We start from the raw sequence: 14,847 nt of genomic DNA, 5'->3' as shown, positions 1-14,847 counted from the left end.
ATCACACTTTCCGTTCCAAATGTGAATGGAGAACTTCAAGAATTTGAGAAGTTGGAGCTTCAAAAGTAAAGGGAAAATGTATGACCCCGTGGTTTGATTCCCTATGAATCCACTTGAAAATATTTTTCTACTCAGTACAGAGGGTTGGCGGTTTTGGGATGGGGAATTTAGATATTTGTAAAATTGGTTGGTACGCCATTTGATTATTCATGAAATGCCAGTCCTGGTGAGTAAATTGTTCAAACGATTGTGGTGGGGGTAGTAGATTAATAGAATTCATTTCCATGTATGTATGTATGTATGTCCCTTACACACACACACACACACACACACACACACACACACACATTCTTTTTGTTTTAATATGTGGTATTGTGAGTAATGAGTTGTTAGCGTGCCAGTGGTGGTATTCAAATTGTTTTCCTCTGATTCTGTGGGCATGGCTTGGTGGGCGTGGCTTGGTGGGGTGGTCATGAGACTCAGTGGGCATGGCCAACTTGACATCACTCATGCCATGCCCACTCAGTCACATGATCCCCACCAAGTCACGGCCACAGACCCAGTGCTAAAAAAAAAAGAACTTACAGCTATTGCAGTCTTTCTATGTATTATTTTCTGACCAGGGTCTGAGGTGGCTAAACTCAAAATCTGTCAAAGGCCTCCCCCTGCATGCCTCCCACTCTCCCTTTGCCATCTGTCGCCCCATTTCCCCTCCTTCAGAGGCCCTTGTCCATACTCAATCTTCCCGCTTCGTCTCTCACGACCGCCTCTTTCTTCGTCCCACGACCTTACCTTCCTCCTATGGCCGGTGGCAGAGGGGAAGGCAAGCCAGGGCTGAACCGGTCCGAATGGGCTCTATACCACCTCTGTAGTATGCTAGGTTAAAGTCAGGAGGACCACTAAAAGAGTTTTTTGAACCTGTATTAGAACTTACTGCCTGTATGCGTTTGGAAGTTTCAATGGAAAGTAACATTTTAAGGGAAGTAGGTCTAACAGGTCCTCCATCTGCCCAAAGTATATATCCTCTCAGAATAAATGTACAGAATCTGTTAAACATTTATTTTAAACGATAAAGTATTTGTAAAAGCTCCTAGTATATAATCCCTTCTTTTTTTTTTTGCAGGATTTATTTATACATGTGGTGGAACTTTAAAAGGACTCAATGGAACTATAGAAAGTCCAGGCTTTCCATATGGATATCCAAACGGTGCAAACTGTACGTGGGTCATAATTGCAGAAGAAAGAAATAGAATACAGATAGTATTTCAGTCTTTTGCTCTAGAAGAAGAATATGACTATTTATCATTATATGATGGGCATCCTCAACCAGCAAACTTCAGGACAAGGTAAATACTCTTTTTATCTTGTGAAATCATTCTTGGTACAAATTAAAACCGTGGCTTAATCTTTTCTGGCAACATTCAGAATTAATGCTATCACATTGCTCCCAATGGTTAACATTCCTTCTTATTTTCCTAAATTAAAATTACACAATGAGATTTACTCAAATATACCGGGTTTCCCCCCAAAATAAGACTGGGTCTTATATTATTTTTTCTCTCCAAAAGATGCATTAGGGTTTATTTTCTTGTTAGGTCTTATTTTGGGGAAATACAGTACTAATGGCATCTGTCTGGCCGATGATCTTAACTGGGGCTTATTTTTGGGGTAGGGCTTATATTATGAGCATCCTGAAAAATGCTGGGTTTATTTTCCGGTTGGGTCTTTGGGTAAACAGGGTATCAGGGCCCACTCAGTTCTAGCTGACAACTCAATTTGACATAAACACATACACTTTTGTGTAAAATGGCATACTTATAAGTGCTCTACTATATACATTGACACAGTCATATTAAAATGTATGACCTATATATGAAGTGTTTGAAGATCAGTCAATGGACACCTCTTTTTCTTAAATGTGATCACACATTGAAAAGCTCAGGTTCTGATGTTTGGAAACTACTAAGAAAATTAGTATGCATTTGCCCCTTATTTCCATATATAAATTCCATATTCATATATGAAATTCTATAATTCCAATAAGGGACACGATGGCTCAGTGGCTAAGATGCTGAGCTTGTCGATCAGAAGATTGGGAGTTCAACAGTTCAAATCTCTAGCACTATGTAACGGAGTGAGCTCCCGTTACTTGTCTCAGCTTCTACCAACCTAACAGTTCGAAAGCATGAAAAAATGCTAGTAGAAAAATAGAAACCATTATTGGGGGGAAGGTAACAAAGTTCTGTGTGCCTTCGGAATTTAGTCATGCTGACCGCATGAGTACGGAGACATCTTTGGACAGCACTGGCCCTTCGGCTTAGAAACAGAGATGAGCGCCACCCCTAGAGCTGGAAATGACTAGCACGCATGTGTGGAGGACTCTTTACTTATAATTCCAACTCCATATATACATTATGTCTGTGTATCTCTCTGCATGTGTGTGTTTCTATCTGGCTATCCTATGATTTAATGACTATCCAAATAGAAGATACTGAATGCATGTTTAGCTGCAGATGGTATGTCCTAGTGCAGTTAGATCTAATAAAAGAGTAAATATTCTATTACATCATGTATCTATATCAACTATCTTTCATATACCATGTGTCTGTCTACACACAACATTTTTTGTTTGTTTAACGATATTGCAGAAAAAATAGAATCACTTCAATTATTTTTTTTTTGCCTTTTGGAAGGCCATGATTTGCAAGCAGGCTGGCATACATTCCTATGGGATGATAAAAATAAAACACACAAATACTTTCAAAATCATTTAATTAGAAGAGTGTTATTGAAAAAATGGCTAAAAATAATAATAAAAAAATCCACTATGTGAAAATTCCGAATTGGCTATCACCGACAGAAATGACGACCCATCCAAATTTTATAGATTTGAACAAAATGCTAAGATATAGAGACTTCATTGATAGACAGAGAAATTTAAAAACAATTGAAGAATTGGCAGAACAGAACATGAAAGTGGACTGGCTAACTTACCTTCAAATCAAAGCAAAATACAATAAAGATACCAAATTATATGACATTGAAACAGAACCACACAAATTGGATAAAATTATTCAAAGCTCAGATAGAAAGAAGATAGGGAGAATATATAAATTTCTCCTGAAGTATAAAATGGAAGAGGGAATTGTGAAAGAACAAATGATAAAATGGGCACAGAACTTTGGCTATAATATTGAATTAGACAAATGGGAAAAACTTTGGAGAACAAACTTAAAAATGACATTATCAGTTGCATACAAGGAAAACCAGTACAAAATGTTTTATAGATGGCACCAACAAGGTTAGCTAAAATCTCAACAAATACCTCCCCAAAATGTTGGAAATGTGAATTGATACATGGAACATATTACCATTTATGGTGGACCTATGAGGAAGCTAAAATTTTTTGGAAAAAGATAAAAAATTGGCTGGAGGCAATAACGGGGCTTAAAATAGAATGGAAACCTGAAATTTTTTTATTAGGAATAATGTCTGCAAAACACAAAAAAGAAATCCAGTATTTAATACTACATATAATTACGGCGGCGAGGATTGCTTTTGCCCAGAAATGGAAAAACAAACTAACTCCAAGCAAAGATGAAATAATAAGAAAGGTTATGGACTGTGCTGAAATGGACAAATTAACTAAAGAAATTCAGGGAAAAGAACAATCAGAATTCTATCAGATATGGGATAAATGGTATAGGTGGATGGAGGAAAGAAACAAGAATCAATGAAGGAATATAACAAAACTGAAAAATAATAGTTATGAGTAAAATAAGAGAGTTATGAATGGTGAAATTCAAATGAAATACAATAGAAGGAGAAATAATATAAGGTGAGCGGTATCGATTGATAATTGCTATTAGAAAGAACAGGAAGCTCCTGTTTGTATTGCATTATGTAAATGTGTTGTACGTCTAAGTTTTGTGTGTATGTATTTTACATGTTTGTTAATAAAATTGAAAAATTGAAAAAAAAAATTTTTTTGCCTTTTTGTACATGGAGACTCAAATCAGACTGATTATTAGTTTGTGTTGCTCAACAGCATAATTTCTGGGCAAAGTGTATTTTTTCTTAGTATTGTGCCACATTTCCCCCCTCCATATTTGCAAATGTTTTCTTCCTTGGTGAAATAGACTTGTATCTACCTGGTCCTTGGGTTGCTTGAGAATTTCCTTTACGTATTTCTTGGCAGTTTTTGTAAGCATGCTTGATGGTTAGAAATACCACTGCTAGTACTGCTGTTTTCTGTTGCCATGGATATTGTATAAATGATATGACTTATGTACTTTTATTAAATGGCATAATGCATGTGATACAAATTACATAATTGTGCAATTTGCACAATTGTATCATGATGAACACATACTCCTTTTGACATCTTTGTGGCCTGTAATGAACATCTATGTTTATTACTTATGCTGTAGATTCCCTACATTTCCCTACATTTCATGAAAGTAATTTCATGAATGCCCTATGGAAGGCATTCTGTTAGCTTCCTTTACGTTTTATTAGAGCTGCGGTGGCGCAGTGATTAGAGTGCAGTACTGCAGGCTGCTTCTTGTGCCTGCCGGCTGCCTGCAATTTGAGAGTTCAAATATCACCAGGCTCAAGGTTGACTTAGCCTTCCATCCTTCTGAGGTTGGTAAAATGAGGAGCCAGATTGTTGGGGCAATAAACTGACTCTGTAAACTGCTTAGAGAGGGCTTTTACACCACTGTAAAGCGGTGTAAAAGTCTAAGTGCTATTGATATTGCTATTAAAATAAAAGAAATTATGGCTACTGCAGAGTGACGGAGGAATTACTGTACCATAGGGAAACAATTTGGTGGATGGTGATTAAGTATCCAAAAAGAATGACTATAACATGAGCTCAAAATTCCAAATGTAATCACTGGTTGAAAGACACAAAATATATTAGAATGGCCTACTTAAATTGTGAAAACTATTATTACGACTGTGATATAGGAGTGATATAGCCAATATTAAAATTTTTAGCTGGGAGCTAAAGAATCAAATGCCTTTCTGATGTGTTGAAAAGGAACAAGAATGTACCTGTTGCCTACATAGAGTTTACATAAATTAGTAGATAATAACGGGGAAATAAATACTCCATTGTTATAATTAATGTAATCAGAAGAAAAAATATCAGAAAGGGATATTCAAAACTTCAATTTGTTTATTGCTATTCATTGCAACAAAAAAATCTCATTTACACACTGTACACACTACTGTATAGATACATAGGACAAGACAATTAAATAATAAAAGCAGCAGGAATAATGTGATTATACTAAAGTTAAAACAACGCTAACAAATGTCTAAAACGTTTTTAAAATTTTTATTTTTTTTTATTTTAGTACAAATAATCCATCTTTCCTTAAACAGTTTGTCATCTGGATACACATGTTTGTGCAACAACAGTTAAAATTTACAATCATATTAATTATTTAATCTATTCTTAGCTTAATTTCAATACATTAAATATCTACTTTATATTCCTCTTCTTAGTTTGCTTAACTCTTATTAACTCTCTTAACTATTTTCTATATTTTACTCATCTACTTTTGTTTCTAATTTTTATCCTCTAACCATTGATAAAATGTTTCCCATATCACATAATAACCAGTTTGTTCTTTCCCTTTAGTTGCCAATGTTAATCTATTTATTTCTGCACATTCTAATATATTTTTTATTATATTCTCCTCTGTGGGAATCTCTTCACTTTTCCAGTTTTGTGCAAATACAATTCTAGCTGCAGTTATTACATGAATAATCAAATAGACATTTTCTTTACTATAATCAAGATCACGTGAAGTGTTAATACCACTTTATAATTCCTTGGTAAGGCCACACTTGGAATACTGCATTCAGTTCTGGTCGCCACGATGTAAAAAAGATGTGGAGACTCTAGAAAGAGTGCAGAGAAGAGCAACAAAGATGATTAGGGGACTGGAGACTAAAACACATGAAGAACGGTTGCAGGAACTGGGTATGTTTAGCTTAAGAGAAAGAAGGATTAGGGGAGACATGATAGCATTGTTCCAATATCTCAGGGGTTGCCACAAAGAAGAGGGAGTCAAACTATTCTCCAAGGCACCTGAGGGTAGAACAAGAAGCAATGGGTGGAAACTAATCAAGGAGAGAAGCAACTTAGAACTGAGGAGAAATTTCCTGACAGTTAGAACCATTAATCAGTGGAACAGCTTGCCTCCAGAAGTTGTGAATGCCCCAACACTGGAAGTCTTTAAGAAGATGTTGGATAGCTATTTGTCTGAAACGGTATAGGGTTTCCTGCCTAGGCAGGGCGTTGGACTAGAAGATCTCCAAGGTCCCTTCCAACTCTACTATTGTATTGTATTGTATTGTATTATAAGTTTCTGGTAAGATCTCCAACAGGAATATTTCAGGTTTCAAGTCAATATGTTGTTATATCATCTTTTCCAACCACGTGCATATTTTTATCCAATATTTTTTAGCTTCTACACATGTCCACCACGTATGAGCCAGGTGTCTGATGACATTTCCAAAATTTAGCTGATTTATCTTTAAACATCTTGCCAGTGGGAAATGCCATCTGTAGAACATCTTATACAAATTCTCTTTGTACACAGTTGACATTGTTAGTTTGTAATTTCTATCCCATGATTGCTGCCGTTTTGCTAGTTCTATTGTATAACCAAAATTTTTTTTTGCCCAGGCTATCATTGTTTCCTTCACTTGTTCTTCTTCTAATTTAATGCTCAGTAAATAGCTATATAAGTTTTTATCACCCTCTCTTCGATGTCTCAAACTAAGGTGTTGGAGACTCAGTTTTCTTTCTCTCCTGTCCTCCCCACCCCATTAATTGGCATTGGTTAGTTTGTAATAGTCGCTTGTACAAGTGAAAGCATCCTTGCCTGAATCCTCTCTTTAAAACTCTGATCTTTATCTCTGATCCCTCTAATCTTCTTGTTCTGTGAGTTATAATCTCTCTATCGTGGGGTCCACAGTTTTGCATTTTGCCCACCACTTTGTCCAGTCTGCAGCATTGGCAGGGCACATGCCCATGGCTTGCATATCTTCATTCATCACTTTTTTGATTGTCCTCGGGGCTGCTGGCCATCTACGCTGAGTGCCCACCTCACAATGGTTTCCATTATCAGCTCGGACCACATGTTTGTACCACGGCAGCTCGCTTCTCTAATTTTGTCTGGATTTGGGGTGACTTTAAAAGCCTTCTGGTTGTCCCTCTAATATAGAGATATTATTCTATATGGCCACAAAATTTGGTCTTTTAAACTGGATAATGCAGTGGTCAAATCCCAATATCTACTGCCTCACTTGTTTTTGTAATATTTTGTAATGCATGTCTGCCAATCGTGGCATTACTTTTCAGATAAATCAATAATTCAATGGATTATTCAATTCAAACAATTCAATGGATGGAAACTAATCATGGAGAGAAGCAACTTGGAATTAAGGATAAACTTTTTAAGCAATGGAACAATTTACCTTCAGAAGATGTGGGTGCTTCATCCCTGAAAGCTTTAAAGAAGAGATTAGACAAACACTTGTCTGAAATAGAATAGGGTCTCCTGCTTGAGCAATATGCCTCCAATATACCTTCCAGCTCTATTCCATTCTAATAAAGTAATCCACGTCCAACTTGGTATGGGCATGGGCTGATTCCCTCTATCTGAGAAACCCTTCATCAAGGCTACTATTTTGACATGGTCACCTCACTATGTATTCAAATCTTCAACCTTGGCCTGTTCTTGGATACACCCCTTTCTTTGGTTCCTTAGTCACTGATCTATTATTCTATTTTCCACTTTGATGTCTGCTTAACTTCTGAAACAAGCTGCCAATAGATTTAATGATTCTATGCCTGCCTGCCTGCCTGCCTGCCTGCCTGCCTGCCTGCCTGCCTATCTATCTATCTATCTATCTATCTATCTATCTATCTATCTATCTATCTATCTATCTATCTATCTATCTATCTATCTATCTATCTATCTATCAATCATCTATCTATCTATCTATCTATCTATCTATCTATCTATCTATCTATCTATCTATCTATCTATCTATCTATCTATCTATCTATCTGCTTGGTTGCCTGCCTATCTGCCTACATACCTACAATCTGCAATAGCCACCCAAATGTTTTCATATATTTATATCACCTGAATTCAACTCAAATTCAAAACCTTAAAGGGACAGTAAGAGAATCCACCCAAAATTCAAATGGGGATGTTTAAGTGCTCTAAGTGATTTAACTTTACATTTGTCTTTTTAAAACTTTTCTTTACAAATGTAAAGAAAACAGTGACCTGACTCTGTAGAGTCAGAAAAGAAGTTGTCTACACATTTCCTGTCAGACATTGATTTTTCTGATGTTCCTTTATAAACACAGGCTTCTTGAGTTTTTCAGCTCCTCGGGGGTCTTTCCAAAAAAGCACATAATCACTGCACATAAGGGTCCAAGTAATTTATTTCTCTCTCCACTGCTTCTTCTCTGTTTAAATTGACCAGCTGAGCAAACAGTCTGAAATGATTAGGAGCAAATTAAGTGCTCAGCATTTTTGACACACCTTTGAACTACTAAACACAGATGCATTGATTTTCTTCATATAGTAATACGACTTTGACCACTGCTTACATGCAGAGAACTCGGAAGAAGTGTAATATTAGCCATGGGGAATTCAGTGCGGCAAGGAAGAAAAAGAAATAATGACAGTTCAAACATCTCTATACATAAAAATAAATGATAACACAATTTTATATTCATTAACTATTTTTAACCATTACCATTCCAATTAATTATTGGACCAAACTTAAAAAAAGAATATTAATGGGATTGCTGTGAATTACATGTTGTCTGTGGCCTGCCAGGAACTGGGTCACACAAGTGAGCAAAGCCCCATCCTCGCCCGTGCAGGGTTCAGACAGTGCACGAAATCACACCTTCCCCTGATCCACAGAAAACTGTCCTCCACAGAACCAGTCCCAAAAATTGTGGGCTGCTGAAGTACAGGATGACCAAAGAATGTATAGCAATAGCAATAGCAATAGACTTATATACTGCTTCATAGTGCTTTTACAGCCCTCTCTAAATCGTTTACAGAGTTGCCTCCAACAACCTGGGTCCTCATTTTACCAACCTCGGAAGGATGAGTCAACCTTGAGCCGGTGAGATTTGAACTGCCAAACTACAGCTAGCAGTCAGCTAAAGTAGCCTGCAGTACTGCACTCTAACCACTGCATTACCTTGGCTCCCATATACCATATACCTTTCTTTCTTTCTTTCTTTCTTTCTTTCTTTCTTTCTTTCTTTCTTTCTTTCTTTCTTTCTTTCTTTCTTTCTTTCTCTCTTGCCTCTGTGGGAAGCAACCAACCCCCCCCCCCCAAAAAAAAAAATATTACTCCCAGAAAGGCTTATTCTACATTTGGCTCCATTCACAAGCAGGGAATGATCCAAACCTTTTTAGAAACACAAAACCCATATTGCACAAATCCTAAAACTTCAAACACATAGAACTATATAAGAATCCTACCTTTTATCCCGTTTGTTGTTTAGCTGAACTAGAAACAAACTGCTGAATGTCATATTGCAAACCTCCTTCGGAGCAGCTTTTCAATTTAAAGCAGGTTTCAATTTAAAGTTTGTAGCATTAAGACTTGTGGACTTCAACTCCCAGAATTCCACAGCTAGGCATGCTCAGTTCTGATTTAAAGTGATAGCATTTGTTTTTCTCCTTTGCTAAACCTCCCGGCTGCAAAGTAAGTTCTTTCCCTTTTTTATCTCTCTTCCCTTCCCTTCCCTTTCCTCCCTCCCTCCCTCTCTCCCTCCCCCCTCCCCACCCTCTCTTTTATTTTTAAGGCTTTTCTTCTCTTGCCTGAACTGGCAGGGGGAAAAAAACTTTTTTTTAAAGAAAAGCTTCTGATGAAGTTCGGGGGTGTGGCCAGGCCACCATTACTACTGGTCCTATCTGGTATGCCAGATTTTTACTACCTCTTCTAGCGTACAATACCATACCAGGAGGTATCGACCTCTGGCCATAGTTCAAAAACCTCTATTGGAGGGGAAAACACCATCATGGAAAACAATATTTTTCAGAACGTTACAATTGACATCCCTCTCTTAATATTTTCTTAAACTATATTATAATATAAGTTTTATAATTCAAATACATATGAATGCGAATGTTGTGGACATTTTTTTTTTGCAAGTACAACGCAGTTTACAAATGTCTTCAAAAATGGGCAAAAACTCATTCTCATTTTCAATACACAAATGAGTCGTCTGAATTAGAAAACTGAAATTCAATTGGTCCTGTGATCTATTGTGACATATTTGAAGACTGTTTAACGTAGGCATTAGCAATATATAGTATATAAGATAAGAAAATTTACTGCCTATTTTTATTATTAAAATCAATTTCCACGCAGCATCAAACAATGAACATTCAGACTAAACCATTCTTTTTAAAATATATTTACACTCCCCTTCTGATTTACTCTACAAAGCCTCTTCAAGGCACAACACGATGTACAATTAAAAACATAATGCAACATACTGTGTTAATGAGAGTCTCTACCTTGACGCTGTTCTGATAATTTCTTGTCTTTTGCAATTATGGAAATCAAGCTTTGATTTTCTCCTTAAGTTAAGTTCTTTCAACTCTGCTTCCTCATTCCTTGCAATTCAACAGTTTTTGATTTCAGTTACTATACTTGGATCCTTGCATTAGGTGTAGATTTTATACTTTAAGGATAAATGTAAGCATTTCCTACCACCATCCACTAATTCAAGGTGACATCTGCAAAAACGTTCAGACTCTCTGAAAGTTTCCTTGCTATAAGTGTGTTGATTGCATTCCAAGCAGGCCATTTGATTAGGCAAAGCAAATTTATGTCCGAGATGAAAAGGCAGATTCTTGGAACCTATAATGCAACAGACTATTTTGTGATAGATTTTTTTCCCCAAAGCAGTATTTAGCAAGAATGCCAAATCCTAAATATAACACAACAACATTTATTTATTTATCAAAATGACATGGCTGTCCATCTCACAAATGTGGCTCTGAGACGTGTGCAAAAATAAACACATCAAAAACTGTATTCTTTAAAAATTTAGAAAACATAAAACACACAAAAAATATATTGGCAAGAGAGCCAACTCATGATAGCAAACAGGGGTGGGATCCTACCAGTTTAACAACCGCTCTGCTGAGTGTGCGCCTTGCTCACGCACGTGCCTGATGCACTTTGCACCCGCGTGCACAGCGTGCAGAGAAATTACCTTCTGCATTACCGCTGGGGAGGAAAACAGCTGAGGCGCAGCAATCCACTCTGCTGCGCCTATCATCTGGGCTTCAGAAAAGGGAATATAGATGAGTATAGCATAGGGGCAGGCGGGCGGGTCCAGCTGAAAGTCAGAGCGAACCTGTTCACTCCCAGCTGATAGTTGGAGCTACAGGTTCACCTGAACTGGTCCGAACCAGTAGAATCCCATCCCTGGTAGCAGCCCCCTGAGTTGACTCCCAATGCCTCCAGGCCTGTGGCAATGAATATACAGTGAATATACAGTGAAAAGTGCATGGCAGTGCTCACTTGTTAAAGCCCTCTATTTTAGGACTTCCAGTGACTTTCTGAAATACAATTACAATAGTAAATGCTGCTGCTTTATCGTGTTTTCTATCTTTTTTTTTTTTAGTTTACTTTATCGTCTTTGCAGCTCATACAATGAAATTAAATGTCATCTTCTGAGGACATTAAACATAAAAAATAAAACAAAAAGACACATCCTTCACATTCTATACAATTGAACTGAAAAACCTGGATATTGCATTAATACTGCACTATACAGTAGAATTCAATATAGTTACTGCTCTGGGATAGAAGTTGTTTTTCATGTTCATGTTCATGTTTTTATTGTCCTAAACCAGGGGTGTCCAAACTTGGGAACTTTAAGACTTGTGGACTTCAACTCCCAGAATTCCCCAGCCAGCTGGGGGAATTCTGGGAGTTGAAGTCCACAAGACTTAAAGTTCCCAAGTTTGGACACCCCTGTCCTAAACCATCTGCCAGATGGTAATAGTTCAAAAAAGGGGTGCCCAGGATGAGATGAATCTTTAAGAATGTTTTGAACTTTCTTAAGGCAGTGGGAGCTATAAAGCTCTTCCAGAGAAGGGAGAGGGCAACCAATGATCCTCTGGGCAATGATGTTAACCCTCTGGAGCACTGTCCTATCTTTCTAAGGTTACAAGAAATGAATAGAAGAGAAGAGTTGGAAAGGACCTTTGAGGTCTTCTAGTCAAACCCCCTGCTCAGGCAGGAAACCCTATACCATTTCAGACAAATGGTTGCCCAATCTCTTTTTAAAAACTTCCAGTGTTGCAGAATTCACAACTTTTGGAGGCAAGTTGTTCGAGTGGTTAATCGTTCTAACTGTCAGGAAATTTCTTCTTAGTTCTAGGTTGCTTGTCTCTCCTAGTATTCCACTTTTAGATTGGTGAATTGAAGTCCTTATCAGGATCTGCTTGCCTTTGCAATGTGCTTGCCTATTTCTTATAGCAAAACCATCAATAGAGGAAGCAACAAGGAATTTTGTTGATCACTTTGCTTGACGCAGAACAGAACAGACTATGAGGAATGACTGGCCAAAGATAACTCATTTATTTGTTTGTTTGTCTGTCAAACATGTACAATATAAATATAAACATGTACATGAATACAGGAAGTGGGTATGGATAAATGGAGACAGTAGGACAGGGGCGGTAGGCACGCTGGTGCGCTTATGCACACCTCCTTTACGACCTCTTAGGAATAGGGTAAGGTCCATGGTAGACAGTTTAAGGTTAAAGTTATGGGGGTTAGAGGATGTAACAACGGTGTCAGGTAGAGCATTCCAGGCATTGACCACTCTGTTGTTGAAGTCATATTTTCTGCAATCGAGTTTGGAGTCGTTTACCTTGAGCTTGTATCTATTGTTTGCCCATGTATTATTGTGGTCGAAGCTGAAGAAGTCATTGACAGCTAGGATGTTGTGGGAGACGATTTTGTGTCTTATTTAGCTGGTTTCTAATGGAGAACTAGAACCTGTCTTCTTGAGTTGCAGTCTAGCACCTTAACAATTACACCACAGAGGCTTTCTTACTTCATTACAGCTTGAAAGTCCTGTACCCTTCCTTTCGTTCACTTGAACAGTTATTAGCTTTTCATTGCAACATTTGCTAAAGGAGGAAGATATTTTATGACATGTAATTAGAGAAGAGTAAAATAATTGGCAACATAGATCTATGTATATATTGACCCAGAAATGAGTTTCATGGAGCTTGGATTTGGTCAGCAGTAAGTCTTCTTGAATCTATAATCCTATGCCTATTCAACTTGGGCACAAAATATTGAACTATGTGGGAATTATTTCCAGGTATGCATGGATGGTAGAGTATTTCACTGCTAATACATTAATTTTTTAGCATCATAATTTTTCCACAAAAGAATTAAAGATGGAACCAAAAGGTAATTTTACTCCATTTGTATTTTTTAATAAATTTGCACAAATTTTTGCATTAGTGCTTTTTCAATGCCTAGACAAATCCATACATATTAGGTGTGTATTTCTTTAATATGCACAAATTTGTGCATGAATTCTACCAAGGCAAGTTCAAAGTACAGATAATCCTAAAATGAAAACTTACAGTTCATTTAGTGACTGTTCAAAGTTACAATGGCACTGATTGATGACCATTTTTCACATTTATGATCCTTGCAGCATCCCCTCAGTCACAAGATCAAAATTCAGATGCTTGGCAACTGAGTCATATTTATAATGGTTGCAATGTCCTGGGGTCATATGTTTCTCCCTTTTTTGTGATTTTTCTGACAAGTAAAACCAATGGGGAAGCCAGATTCAATTAACAACCATGTTACCTACTTAACAATTGCAGTGATTCGCCTAACAACTTGACAAGAAAAATTGTAAAATGGGGCAAAACTCACTTAACAACTGACTCAGTTAGCAACATAAATTTTGGGGTCAATTGTGGCATAAGTCGAGAAATATCTGTAACTTTTAAAAAATGTAAACCTAAGGCTAAATATTGATATAGGTGTGTTCATTTAACAACAACAGAAACATATGTTGTAGTACTTGAACTTTCTTTACTTTGTAGCTTCACTGTATTAAATTTCATGATGTTCATTGTACTGAGAAAGTTAAGAGATTTAGTCTCTGCTGTAACACTTAACCTGGTCCTGAGCTGAAGAGCTAATATATCTAGAGATTTCCTAGGCCAAATCACTTTCAACTCCTGAAGTAATTTATTCTCATCATGCTTGTAATCAAACTTTTCCCAGTAGAGTAAGCTCTATAAACTTACTCTACTTGGGTAATCTATTTTCTCTTGGACATCCAATAAACCAGCAAATTATACCACTTCTAGTTTTAAACATTTTCCAATTGTACAACATACAAGCACTCAATATCAAAATACCACTGAGACCATAAGATAAACCCAGCAAGTCTGGGAGTAGTTTTCTAACATCTATTATTATTATTATTATTATTATTATTATTATTATTATTATTATTATTATTATTATTATTATTATTATTATTATTATTATTATTATTATTATTATTATTATTATTATTATTATTATTTATTATTATTATTATTATTATTATTATTATTATTATTATTGCATCAACAGAATTGTATCACAGCGGCCAGTTGTTTCGCCGGATGTGGCATTAATTACTAGTCGGGCCCCACCCAGGGGCCTAGGACATCGTAACGTATTTTCATAATATGTGTGCGGATCCAAGCAGTGCAGCAGTGCATTTGACTGATG

The 14,847-nt window shown here is 36.7% G+C and overlaps 1 protein-coding gene across 1 annotated transcript in view; it reads left to right on the top strand.

Moving 5' to 3' along the window:
• Positions 1 to 14,847, top strand: part of CSMD3 (CUB and Sushi multiple domains 3) — a gene marked incomplete at its 5' end in the record, with an annotated part of 706,489 nt that overhangs the window by 142,557 nt on the left and 549,085 nt on the right. The window contains one exon of the mRNA XM_081953230.1: positions 1,124 to 1,346. Coding sequence (XP_081809356.1) covers positions 1,124 to 1,346 — 223 coding nt within the window. The remainder of the gene's footprint in view (positions 1 to 1,123; positions 1,347 to 14,847) is intronic.

Source organism: Natrix helvetica (genome assembly GCF_964273705.1).
Source record: "Natrix helvetica genome assembly, chromosome: 4".
Classification (NCBI taxonomy): Eukaryota; Metazoa; Chordata; class Lepidosauria; order Squamata; family Natricidae; genus Natrix; species Natrix helvetica.
This window is presented reverse-complemented; position numbering and strand designations above follow the sequence as displayed.